Source organism: Loxodonta africana, chromosome 4, assembly GCF_030014295.1.
Source record: "Loxodonta africana isolate mLoxAfr1 chromosome 4, mLoxAfr1.hap2, whole genome shotgun sequence".
Taxonomy (NCBI): domain Eukaryota; kingdom Metazoa; phylum Chordata; class Mammalia; order Proboscidea; family Elephantidae; genus Loxodonta; species Loxodonta africana.
This window is the reverse complement of record NC_087345.1, coordinates 91,307,313-91,321,355: the sequence shown is the minus strand read 5'-3', so window position 1 is coordinate 91,321,355 and position 14,043 is coordinate 91,307,313. Positions and strand designations below refer to the sequence as shown.

Genomic DNA, 14,043 nt, shown 5'->3' with positions numbered 1-14,043 from the left:
AGGAATAAGACACTAATTTATAACTATGTCCTGTACTTCAGCTTTTAATTATTACTATTTGTTGAATCTTTAGGGCTGAAGAGAATTCTAAAATATGGAACTTCCTATATGCCTTCAATACAGAACTAATGCCATTTAGACTAATTTGAGATAGATGCTACTGTGTAGGAGTTTACATCTGAGAATTATTTCTTTAGCTCCCTTCTAAGCAAATTATTAGTACCCCATTTTTAACATGAAGTACTAATTTCAAATTCCATAGACAAAGTCAATTAGGTATTGGTTTTTCTTTGCTTATTACTACAAGAAGAGATACCTGCTACATATTTGAGTTGTTGATATCCTATTCAGTAGGTTACAATGATGGATAAATATCCTGAAAGCAACCTTGGTGTCCCTTTAATTTTTTAAGAATTAAGAAAAATCAGTGAAACCACAGGAAAACCTGTTCTTGAAATGCAGGGGTTTTTTCGTGGCTTTCTATGAGATATGAACTCCACGGGGCTCTAAACCATGACTGTCTTTGATCACAGTACTGTCCCTAGCACTCAGCACAGTGCCCAGCATATGGTTGGTGTTCAGTAATCTGTATGGATGGAAGGAAGGAAGGAGACAAGCGTACTGGCATATTCAACTCCCCAGTGACTTCTGTTCTTTCATACATTCGTTCAACAAATATATATTAGGTACCAACTATGTGCTGCTGTTCTAGATGCTCAAGATGCAATAGTGAGCAAAACAGGCCAATCTCTGCCCTTGTGAAGCTCACATTCTCATTGGGGGAAACAGACAGTAACCAAGTAAACAGGGAAATGGAAAACATGTGAGATGGTAATAAGTGCTATTAAAAAAAAAAAATAAAACATGGGGAGAATGGGGGTGTTGCTTGCTATTTTATATAAGGTGGTCTGGGGATGCCTCACTAGTAAGGGGACATTTGAGCGGAGACCTCACTCGGAACAGAATCCATACTCTTTCCCTTGGCCTACCAGGCCCGCGGTGATCTGCCCGTGCCTGTGTCTGACCTCTCCTTACCACTCTCTGCTTCACCACTTTGCTCCAGGCACACTGGCCTTCTTGCTGTTCCTCAAACCTGCCAAGCTCGTTCCTACCTCAGAACCTTTTCGCTTTCCGTTCCTTCTGCCCGGAAAACTCTTCCTCCAGATCTTCGCATGGCTCGCTTCCTCACCTCATTCAGGTCTCTGCTCCAGTGTCAGCTCCCCAGGAAGGCCTCCCTAGCCACCCTGCACACCACTCCACCCCTTGTCCTGCCTTAATTTTCTTCTAGTGCATTTTACAACATAACATCATCATTTATTTGTTTGTTCTGTCTCTCTAACGTGTAAGCTCCATGAAGACAAGGACTTTGTCTTATTTACCACTCTATCCCCAACATTCATGATAGTCGTGTTTTTAATGTATGTTTGATGAATGAATGAGTCCTCATTTTGATGGTAATGATTGTGGCATTTTCTAAGGGACTCATTTCTGTGTAGTGTGGTGGGGTCGTCCCTTCTCTTTAACTCTAACTAAACAAGAAAATAGGACTAGGTTCTGAAGGGTGTCCTGATGTGTTTTATCTGTCTCTCTTAGAATTGCTGTGTTTTCTGTGTCTGTATTTTATGATGAGCGCATTGTGGTGGTTGCGGAACAAAGACCCGATGCGTCTGAGGAAGATAGTTTCCAGTGGATGAGCCGTGTGCTGCAGGTGAGCCATGCTGTGGAGTCTTTGTCAGGGCAGATTGGCTGTGTCATCAGAGATAGCAGCTCAGATATTCTGGGTTCTATTGACAAAATCAGGTACCAGGCGAGTTACAAATGAGATCTGATCCCAAGTCTGTCTTTAAGTTGAACTTGTAGGTAATTCGGAATAGGTCCGTGAGGTTCTTATTTATCATCAGTTAGTCAGATGTTTGTCTTAGTATATATTTTACCTTTCTATGCGTATAAAACATTTAAGAAACATTTCCAAACCATGCAGTGGTTTCGTGAGTGTTACAAAGTAGTACGTGTGTTCGTTACTACAAACCATTGTATTTAACTCAATTTTTTTTAATAGGTAAGTACAAGTTGTCCGTAAGTTGGACATACATAATCCAGGAACTGCCTGTAGTTAACACCATCTGTTTGTGGCTCACTTAGCGTATTTCTGCTCAAGTTGCCAAGAACAATTGAATAGACTTGCCTCAGCAAATGCTTTCACTTTTTTTGTGTGCCTTTTTGCGTTTACTAAGGCGCCCTGGTGGCACAGTGGTTAAAGCACTCAGCTGCTAACTGAAAAGTCAGCAGATCAAAACCATCAGCCGCTCCACAGGAGAAAGATGTGGCAGTCTGCTTCCTTAAAGATTTACAGCCTTGGAAACCCTATGAGGCAGTTCTAATCTGTCCTGTAGGGTCGCTATGAGTCAGAATCGACTCAGCAGCAACGGGTTTGGTTTTGGGTTTTTTTTTTTTAATGTGTTTACTATCCGTACAAGTTTTAACTGTCCATATGTGGAAAGTGGAAACCCTGGTGGTGTAGTGGTTAAGAGTTATGGCTGCTAACCAAAAGTTCAGCAGTTCAAATCCACCAGGCATTCCTTGGAAGCTCTATGGGACAGTTCTGCTCTGTCCTGTAGGGTTGCTATGAGTCAGAATCGACTCGATGGCAGTGGGTTTGGTTTTGGTTTTATGTGGAACATATCTTTGGCAGTAATCAACAGTTAGAATTTTACCGCATACCGTAAGTGGTGTCCAGAGAGTAAAGGAGCCAGAAAAGTATAAGGTGTTGTTCTGACTCTGAAGGAGCTTTACAGTGTAGCTGGAAGAGACACTAGGTGAGATAAACCATTAGGGAAGGCACAAGATTTGGGTTCATTATAAGGGGTACATTTCTAGTGGGGAGGCAGGCTAGAATGATGAAAAGAGCCCAGTGGTCACGTAGAATCACAGAGATCTGACTTTGACTGTCAGCTCCACCCCATAGCAGATACGTGCCCTGAGGCAAGTTACTTAAAAATCACCGAGTTTACTTCCTAACTTGTAAAGTGGAGATGGGAATCCTTGGGTGCCCTAATTGGATAAGCGCTTGACTACTAACTGAAATATTGGCAGTTTGAACCTGCCCAGAGGCATATCAGAAGAGAAGGCCTGGGAATCTACTTCCTAAAGGTCACAGCCTTGAAAACCCTATCAGGTGCAGCTCTTCCCTGCACGCCATGACTCGGAATCGACTGGATGGCAACTGTTTTATTTTTTCTTAAAGTGCAGATAAAATCATCTTATCCTACAGAGCTGTTGGAGGAATTAAATGAGATAATTATTTGAAGTATATAATGTGTGTACCCAGTAAATGATGATGGTGATTACTTTTAACATCAAAAATAGTCATCAGTGTAATCTCCAGTAAGATCAGAGAGGCCTGCTTTGTATTAAATAGCATCCCCCTTCACTCTGTGTTTTCTTTATTTTGCATTTCTCACCATATCTGTTTATATTTATTAATTGTTCTCTCCATTTACTTAATATAAGCCCCATGAGGACCAAGGCTTTATCTCTCTTGTTGACTGCTCAGTCCGCAGAGCCTGGGAACTCTGCTAGCACATGGTCATAGTGGGCTCAGTAGATACTTGGTGGGTAGGTGGCTGGTGCCAAAGCACGAACTGTCCTTGGCGTAGCAGCTCCCCGTTATTGGAAGTGTTCCCTGTGTCTGTAACTTTTCAGCCTGGGCATTTGGATTTATGAACTAGTCGGTAGCAGCATTGTAGAAATGATGCAAACATAAGATGAGTGATGGGTTTAGATGACTTTTAATATTTCTTCGTCCCCCGAGAATCTGTGATTCTGAGTTAGCAGCTGGTGTAGTATATGCTATTTATAGTAGAATAAAAAGACCATGAAGAAGGTGGGACTGGGATGATCTCTGAAATATAGCTAAGATTTGGACTTATACAGAGAATATTTTCATGCCATTCATATTTCCAAACAAAGAAAAAACCTTTTTATTTCATTTAGAATGAACTGTGGGGCATAATGGTAGAATCTTGCGATGAATTACACATTTTTTCCTTTTGCAGGAAACTGTATATCTGAAATGCCCCAAGTTAACTTGTTGCTTTTCCTTGGAAAAGAACTATAGGAATTAAATGCAGTGCTAACCTTCCAATCCAAATTCTTGTCATTTTCGGTCTGGTCTGGGCATGAAATAAGAGTGTATCGCTTTCCCAGTCTGTAATGTCTCAGCTTGGGGCATTGGGATCGATAGTAGAGCAGTAAAGTACACCGTATGTTCTGGTGGGTTGTAGCCCAGAGGTTTTTTAATTCCGGGTAATGTCAACTAAACACCTAACTCAGCACCTTCTAAGGAAAGGTGGTTAAGAGAGGACTTAGCAGATACTGTGTTTTCAGTGGGAAATCCAGACCACATGTAGTACCTTTGCTAACTTTCTGTATTCTAAATACCAGAAGCTTAGAAACTGCCAGACTTTTCATTTCCCAGCCATCTCTGCAGGTTAGTAGAATAAGGAATATGATTTTTAAGCTTATTTGATTGCCTTTTTAGCTTGTTTTAGTAAAAGGCCTTGTCTGTCTCTTAGGATTGTTAGTCCATTCTCCTAAGATTATATCTCCTTTTCAGGAAGACTTACAGGTAATACAGTAGAATCCTCTTAAGTGATATATTTGAAACTGGTATTAATAGTTGGCCAGTTTATTTAAAGAGGTGGTTGAAACAGCGAATCAGAAAAATGAAAAACTCTTCAAATATTACATTTTAACATGTAACCTAAAAATGTACGTTCATTTGATGTAAAGCATTTTCTGTATGAGGATGTAGATTTTACTTCCAAGTCAACTTCTATAAATCACATCCAAACACATAAACTGGGAAACATGTTTGAAAAGTGACTTGATTACCTTTTACAATCCTCTTGTCCATACCGATTAACGGTGGAGGTTTTTTTTTTTTTCTTTTTTTTAAAGAAACTCACCTTTAATGAGTCTTTACCTAGCATAATTCTTTGTCTTTTTGTACTCATGTTTTATCAGTTGACATAATATTTAATTGTTACATAAACACAATAACAAGAACAGTTGGCATAGCAGGTATAGAAAGACAGTGGACTCTTAGCATACAGTTACATGGCCGGAGTGGGGGGACACTGAGGCTAGCTTGTGGCCCCAGTGTTCAGTGTGATGGGATCACCCTGGTGTTTCGCAAAGGGGATTCATGGTAACATCACTTAACTGGGGGCCTATTTAGCAAGCTTCTGTTGTATTATTAACAAAAATACATAGCGTCTATTTAATTGAGCTATTTTGGACAGCTAAAAGATTAAAAGAACTGAAACAAATTTTTAGACTCTTGACATTATCACTGGGAGAACATGTTGAAACTTGCAAATCAGTATCTACCTCTGTCCATTTACCCTATATTTTGCCACTCTTCTGTTAGTCTCTGCCATAGCTAAAAGGAAGGATTAGGTACCTTTAGATGTATGGGATCTTTTCTTTTCTCTTTTTAATTATTTTTTTTTTTATTGCAATGAAAATATACATACCAAAACATTTCACCAGTTCAACATTTCTACATGTAAAATTCAGTGACATTGATTACATTCTTCATACCGTGCAACCATTATCACTATGTGTTTCCAAATTATCCCACCATATATGGGATCTTAATAATTGACCAGATTCTACACCTAGAATGGATAGAGAAAGAAAAATACTGGAGTAGTATAATGGACGTCAAAGGTGGTAAAATTAACCTCCTTGAATATTTTTCTTTGTATTTTTCTAGGCAATTGACAGCATTCATCAAGTGGGAGTTTATTGTCTTGCTCTGGTGCCTGCCAATACATTGCCAAAAACTCCACTCGGAGGGATCCATTTATCTCAGACGAAACAGCTCTTTCTGGAGGGGTCTCTGCATCCTTGCAATATCCTCATGTGCCCACATACATGTGTGACCAATCTGCCAAAGCCCCGGCAAAAGCAACCAGGTAATACATCAAAACTGTAACTTCAAGAAACTGACTTCTCTGAGTTTGATTCTTTCTCTAGAATTTGACTTTACAGAGGCTAAGTAACACAAGAAATAGCATCAGCTAACCAGAAGCAGGAAGAATTGAGAATAGGCTTTTTTGAGTTTACTACTACCTTCTTCTGAGTAATTCTCAGTAGTATGCATGCCTCCTTTTCTCGTGGATGTAAAGTATGGGGCCAAGATAATCAGAATCCCACTGTGCAGCTAGAATGCAACAAGCCCTGTAAGGGAAGGTTCTGATAACACTAAGACTAGCATTTCTTGAGTACTTACTAAGTGCCAGACACTAGCTAAGCACTTCACATGTGTGATCCTAAAACTACTTTCAGATGCAGAACGTAAAATCAGAAAAGTTAAATATCATGCCCAAAGAAATACAGTTAGTTAGTGGCAGAGCTGAGATTGATACTAATTCTGACGCCGAAATCCACACTCCGAATCACTGCGCTGTACGGCCTTTCTGTTGGGAGTCTTTTACCTAGAGCCACCCCTCCTTCCTTTTTAGCTTTAGGGGTCTAAAATTTGGATCTGTGGCTCTGGGGAGCAAGACACTTAATTCAAAAACATTCTGGATCATAAGCACAAGATGAACAGTGTGCTTCACATTTGCCATATACCTATGAGTTCAAAATGCAGCTGAGAGTATATGAATTGCCATGTGGGAAAAAAAAAAAAGCCAACTCTATACTTTTTGCCTAATTTCTGAGCAGGCCTAGGTTACAGGGCTGAGTAGGAGGCTAAGGTAAGGAATAATTACTTGATGATCAGTCATGTTAAAATGTCTGTTAAATCCCACACGGAATTGTCAAGTTTTAATGATGCTTTTTCATTTTCATTGTAAAGTTAAATATCGTGAGAGGCTTCTAGTCTTGTGTATTCCTGAAAACGCATGAAAGCCAAAATCCGCACCCCTCTTCCCCCGGTATACCTCAGCCTCCAAACATGTTGAGAAAAGGAGATGAAAATGGGATGACCACATGGGAAGAGGGGATGTGGCATTTCATTATATTTCTGTAAGACAACTTTTGCTGAAAGGTAAACATATCGTACAATAATAAAACCTAAAAGAAAGCCTCTAACTCTAGGACTTTTTATCAGGATATTAAAATGTTAATATAATCTGCTCTGCAGTAGTTACTGTGATTGTCCAGGTGACTGAAGATCATATCACAGTTGTTTATCTAGATGTTATGGTCAGCTAACCTTATCTGAGTATCACTGTGTATTGAGCTTATGTATGTTTGATATTTATCAGTTTTTGCTAGTAGAAATAAGAGTTTAGGGAGGCTAATCTTCTTCTTCTAGCCAAAACCAAACCTGTTGCTGTCGAGTCGATTCTGACTCATAGCGACCCTATAGGACAGAGTAGAACTGCCCCGTAGGGTTTCCAAGGAGCACCTGGTGGATTTGAACTGCCAACTTTTTGGTTAGCAACCAAAGCCTTAAACACTACACCACCAGGGTTTCCAGCCTTCTAAAGGGGCAGTTGAAACCAGGAAGTCTGTACATTATTAATCAAGAGTTACATAAAAAGAAGTATCTTCAAACATGTTACCTACCTAAGCACATGACAGATATATAAAACACACAAATCCTTCTCCATCTCAAGTCCTGTTACACAATGCCCTACATTCATCATGTGGCAAATTCTACTTTCAATAGCATTTAATTTAGCATTCTCCTAAAAAACCTTCATATCATAGTAGATGCTCAAAAGACATAGTGCTTTGCTAGCGAGATTTCAATCAATTTTATTAAATGATAAGACCTATATAAAAGAATTGTTTCTAAGCCCCTATAGGCATAACATCTACCTGTCTGATGAAAACATTGTTTGGATTCAGTATTTTTGCTTTCTGCTGTGATTGCCCACGAACATCTTAGCAGGATGCATATGGGAAAGGACCAAAGCAGTTTGAAAATTGTGGCGTAGACAGAAGTGGAGATGACCTGAGATTAGTGCAAGAGGTTAGGATTTAAGAGAAGTAAACACAAGAAGGTGGAAATGGGTAAGGAGTAAGGTTGTTACAGAACAGAGAGAAAGAGGAAAATGAATGAAGATGTGCAGCAGCCCGTGGTGGAAATCTCATTGAGATGCTTATTAGAGCTGTTGTATAGAGAATGGAAATGTGTTAGTTAGGACTTGTTTTGGCTGCAGGTTTCCAAAAAACACAACAGCAGCTTAAACAAGCGATAAGTTTCTATGTCCAGTGAAAGAAATCCAGAGACAGGTAGTCCAGGGCTACGATGGTAACTCCTTAGTTATTGTGGTCCCAGCTTCCCACCTTTCTTCTCTGACGTTGATGGGTCAGCTGTTGTTACAGAAATGCCATATAACAAACAAATAACTCTAAAACTCAGTGGCTTAAAATGACAAGCATTTATTTTTTTCCCTCTGGGGACTGTGGATCTGCTCTGGATCTGCTGGGTTTGCCTGGGATCAGTGGGACTTGGCTTGGCTCCACGCTGCAGGTTGGGTTCAGAAATGTTCCATGTGTCTCATCATGGGACTAGCAGCTGCCTGGGCCGTATTTTTCTCAAGGCAGATGGCAGAAGCAACCAGGCAAGCCAAACTACACAAGCATATTTAAACCTTTTGTTTGTGTCACTTTGAACATTTCATTCTCCAAAACAAGTCAGATCATGCCCATAGTCAAATTGGGCGGAGAAGCATACTCTCCCATGTAACCACAGCAAGGCAAGGAGGGAAGGAAGGATTGTGAGACAAGAAAACAATCACAGCTATCCTCAGAGTCCAGGTAGGCTCACTGACCTCCAGCCATCATTTCTATATCGCAGCTAGCAGATAGGAGAAAGGGCAAAGAAGGGAATACTCTTCCCCTTTAAACATACTTTCTAGAAATTACACATATTGCTTCCTCTTACATACCATTGTCCAATACTAAAGAATATTGTCTGTATTCCAGGCATGTGCCAGCTAAAAAACTGGGGATACCATTATTAAGGAAGAAGAAGAGAATATATATGGGAGTTGATGACTAGCAATCTTGGCCACAGGAAATTTACAGAGTGTTGTGAGAAAAATAAGGCATATTTGCAAGTACAGCAAAGGGTCAGCAATTAGCTTCTTGGATGTTATTGCTTTTAGTTATTTTTTTATTCTCTGTGACATATCCAAAAACATACACAGAAAAGCTTCAAGACGTTGCTGCTGTTTTCATTTAGCATGTGCTGAAGTATTTTTGTTTTAAACTACACTGCAAAATTCCCTTTTTTAAATGCCAAGCCTTTATTATTTTCGTAAAGTGAATCCAGGATTAGACGATTTACACCATCAAATGTACTCTGAATCCCTGCCTGTCTATATAAAGACTGTCTCCAACCTGATGTATCTGTGATATATTGTTCAGTTTCTTAGGGAGGAATTTTGTACATTCTCTACTTAGAAATGCGGTAGACACTCTGCAGATTAAAGCAGAGTGTTGGCATACTTTATCTTTTTAAGTTTGATTTTTAAATATTTTTAACTTTTTATTTTGAAATAATTTCACAGTTACAAAAAAGTTGCAAAAAGTACAGAGAATTCTTGTATCCCGTTTCCTACCCTCCCCAAATATTTATCCTATTTAAAAAGATTATATGGTTTAAAAATGATTTTATTCCAACTGTTTCAGTATATTTAGGACCAACAGATTTGGACAATAAAAGGTATTTAATCTTAATGTAAATATAGCATCAGCATTACTTCAAACTCAGCTGGCAGTTAACTTTGTTTTCTTGTCTTCTGAGTTCGATACAATAGTGTCTTAATCTTTAATCTGTCAAGAATACCATACAAGGCCTTAGCACTTTTTCTTTCAGGAATGGTTAAGAGTGTTCCTCCCTTTTTTATTTTGATGTGTCAGATCTCTGGAAGAGTTGAGAGAGTAAGTACAATGAACACTTTATATGCCTTCACCCAGATTCACCGTTTGTTAACATTTTGTTTTTACTGAACTCTTTGGAAGTAAGTTGCAGACATCATGACACTTTACCCCTAAGTATTTCAATACTTATCTCCAAAGAACAAAAGCGTTCTCCTAAATTTTTTCACATCAACCACAATGCCATATCATATTAAAAAAATTTAACATGAATGTAATACTGTCATCTCATACTGTATAGTCCATATTCAAGTTTCTCTGCTTTGTCTATTAGAGCTGCTTTTTAAAAGCCCAGTATCCAGTCGTGATCACTTCCATTTGCATCATTGCATTTGGCTGTCATGTCACAGACGTAGATGTTCCCAGGCTTATTTTATTTTCAAGACGTAGATATTTTTAAAGAATCAATATAGGCCACATGTCTTGTAGAATGTTCCATAATCTGGATTTCATTGTTTACTTTTAATAAAGCACTTCTGACATTCCTGATAAATGTACTCTCCATCCTTATAGACAGCAAATTTCTCTCCAGACCAGGTATGGACTACTGTTAAGCACTCTTAGGGTTGTATCATGATTGGAGCAGGTGATATTACTTATCAGTAGGAACCCATGCAGCCAACTGCCACCTCCTCAGAGTGACTCTCCCTAACTACCCAAGTTCCCCTCCCGCTACCCATCGCTCCCTGTCCCATGGTGCTATTTTATTTTTTCTAGCAGTTCCCACTATCTGACTTTATTGATCTATGTACTTACTGACTGCCTCTCCCCACTAGAAACAAGCTTTGTCTTATTTACCACCATGTTCCCAGTGCCTAGAAGGGTGCTCAGTCAGGTGTTGAATGAACGTTTGAATCAATTTTGGTCAGTCTGGACACACCTTGGGAATATGTATCTTGAATTGCCACTTGCAGAGTGTTGATTTTTGCCTTTCCTTACAGGTGTAGGCCCTGCTTCTGTGATGGTTGGGAACCTGGTTGCTGGGAAACGCATAGCACAAGCTGCAGGAAGGGATCTTGGGCAAATTGAAGAGAATGATTTAGTAAGGAAGGTGAGTGTTCCAGAGGGTTGACTTTTTACGAACAAGTCAAGGACAGATGGGAGATGCATCATACAACTTTTTAAAAGTTGCTGATCCTGATTATTTTTTTCTGCTTTATGACTTCAGCACCAGTTTCTGGCGGAGATTTTACAGTGGCGAGCCCAGGCAACTCCTGACCATGCCCTCTTCATGCTGTTAAATGCCAAGGTAGTAAGCATTCGATTGTGTATCTAATCAGCTGAGTACTGTGGAGGTGTCTTAGGCACTCTTGACTGATTTCTTTCGTCAGAAAATATTTTCCACTGTCAACTCTTAGGAAGAACTTACATTGTTTTCTCGTTTTGACATACGAGGATAAATTGCGCGATCACTTACAGGCTGACACGAGACCTCCTAGAGTGTTCTTTAATGCCGTCTCTTCTTGTGCTACAATCAAATCTTCTTTGTTCAGTTCTGATAGGAATCATGGGGCCAACACTACAATTACACAGATAAACAGATGGATGGATAGAATGCATTATGTCATACAGCTTTTTATCCAACTTGGCTTTTAATTCTTTGATTTCTGCCAGGAGAAAAATGGCTTTAGAGTAATAATTTAAAAGCCAAAGTTAATTCTAGTACACATTAAATGATTTCTTCTTGACAGCCAAAAAAGCAAATAGGAAAATATGCAAGGGTGTATTTAACTACTGATTTCTAATGGGTGGTTCACCAGAATGTTGTGTTTTTCCAGTCATGAATTCTGAGGAAGTCTGCTGAGCTTTGTTTGCTTCTTTGAATGGCTGAGTTACAGGCTTAAAGTACTGTGACCATGCTGTACAACAGTAGATCTTATCAGCACTGGGAAGACTGGAAATCCTATGGGGATCTCTTAAGGGACCTACCCAAACTGCCCCAGCCTCCTTGATTCTGATATACGTTATACCTTTGAGAATTCATGCAATGATAGAACTTAATGATGGGAGTATGCTGTGCATCTTAGAAGTGAAAAGTCTTTAAAAACCTTAAGAACCACTGCTTTGTGGTAGAAAACCTTGGGACTTTCTGCTTTACCTCTGTGGGGGCTTCTCTTCAGGCCCATGGATTCATTCAGACCCTTAGGTTTCATTAAGATGTCAGCTCAGCTTACTTCCCTACTCCACTCCCAAGCTTGACTACAGTTAAAGTTGTGGCCTGGTACCCAGATGTTTGTTAGCACAAGTTTCAACGTGGTGCTTGGTTAGAGAAATGTTACATATGGATGACTGCCCAAAGGACATGAAGTCCATCTTTTCTTCTATACATGCTAACATTTCATCATGGATTAGCCCAGACCACCAGAAAGCTCAGTAACCATGCAGTGTTGTTCCCTCACACCCAGAAAACTATTTTTACTGAACTTTGGTTTGCTGCTATAACAAGGACCAAAAAGAGGAATATTATAAGAAACGGCTTTATGAATTTAACACTGAATTTAGCCAAAGGGGTGTTCACTTTAGTGTTAATAATGTCCAGGAGCAGAGAATTGGCTAAATAAATTATGGCATATAAATAGGATGAAATACTTAACTGTACAGCCATTCAAAAACATGTTACGGAAGAATCTTTGATGACCCAGAAAATACTCATAATGTGTAAGTAGAAAAAAAACAGGATATGAAACTTTTAACAATTGAGTGTTTACTGGATACAAGACCCTGTTCTAAGTACTTTACGTTTAGTAGTTCATTTTAACTTTGAGGAAACTGAGGCACAGAGACATAACTTGCCTGAATTCACAGAGCTGGTATGTCGGAGGGCTAGGAAATGAGTTCTTTCCTTTCACGTGAACCCAAACTGGCTTCAGAGCCAACGTCCTTAGCCAATGCACTATAGAACCTCTGGCAGGTGGTATCATATGATGCTGTTTTGGTTTAATAAAAAAATGGTGCATGTGAATATGCACTCATTTTTAAAAGACCAGAAGAATATACACCAAAATATTAAAGCGGGGACTGTATCTGTCTGGGAGGATTGTATTTCCTTGTCTATGTTTTCCAAATTTTCTATGCTGAACATGTACCGTTTTATATTAAGAAAATGAAGATTTTTTTTAAAAGAAACAGCTCAGTAAAACTTGTGTTATGGTGAAATATTTATGAGCTATAAAGTTATAGTAATGAAGACAGTGTGATATTGGCACAGTAGTCAAAGAACAACCATCTGGAATACCATTTGGTATTATCCCGTAAGGTTGAAGATGGGCATACCCAACGACCCAGTGATTCCATTTCTGGGTCAATGCCCTACCAAAACCCAAATATTTATACAAAGACACGTGTACAAGATGACAGTGTCCATCAGCAGAATGAACTGCACCTGTGCTCAGCAGCATAACGGCTCTACAAGAGCGTTGAGTGACAGAAGCAAAGCACAAAAGAGTGCATATAGTACAATTCCATTTATATAAAATTCAAAAATAGAAAAACTAAACTTTCAGGGATACAAACATGAGTGCTAAAAGTATAAAGAAAATGAAATCAGGGATTAACATTAAAAAGTCCAGGTTGTGGTTACCTCTGTAGGGAAAGAAGGATGTGAGCTGGAGCCATATGGCCTGCCTTGGAGCTGCTGATAGTGCCGTGCTGGTTCTTACAGGTGCTGGCTTTATGGTTTTCCATTACGTTGTACATTTGTATTTTATGTATGTACTTTCCCTTATGTATGTTTTATTTTATAAGGGAAGAGAAAAGTTCAAAAAACAGCCTGGTGAAACTTGAATTGTAATAAGGATATTTATGAAGACCCACAGGAGGCATCATTCTCAGGATCAGAAACAATTGACCATCTCCTAATCTTTATTATTAGCTAGCGAACTCTCGTCAATCTGCTTCTGTTTCTGTCTTTGCTGTTAGAAAGCTCAGAGCATCATTTGTGTTTTACGTTCAGCAAGTGTATGTGAACACATGGCCACTGACCTCACTCATGGCCTCATCTTACTTTTATTTCCCTCATTTTCCCTCTATGCTTTTTCCTTACTTAAAAAATAAAAAATTTATATGTATGTCTTAAGCTACCATAAATAAGAAAAACTATAAATAAATATGTTTGATGTAAGTTAATGTTGGTAT

At 39.1% G+C, this 14,043-nt stretch overlaps 1 protein-coding gene across 4 annotated transcripts in view; it reads left to right on the top strand.

Moving 5' to 3' along the window:
* DIP2B (disco interacting protein 2 homolog B) overlaps window positions 1-14,043 on the top strand; it is a 267,785-nt gene that overhangs the window by 186,599 nt on the left and 67,143 nt on the right. For all 4 annotated transcript variants that reach the window (XR_010321855.1, XM_064284237.1, XM_064284236.1 and 1 more), the window contains 4 exons: window positions 1,594-1,708; window positions 5,780-5,981; window positions 10,851-10,960; window positions 11,078-11,158. Coding sequence is in view for 3 of the 4 variants with exons in the window: in XM_064284237.1 (XP_064140307.1) it covers window positions 1,594-1,708; window positions 5,780-5,981; window positions 10,851-10,960; window positions 11,078-11,158 (508 nt within the window). In the remaining variant the exon portion in view is untranslated. The remainder of the gene's footprint in view (window positions 1-1,593; window positions 1,709-5,779; window positions 5,982-10,850; window positions 10,961-11,077; window positions 11,159-14,043) is intronic.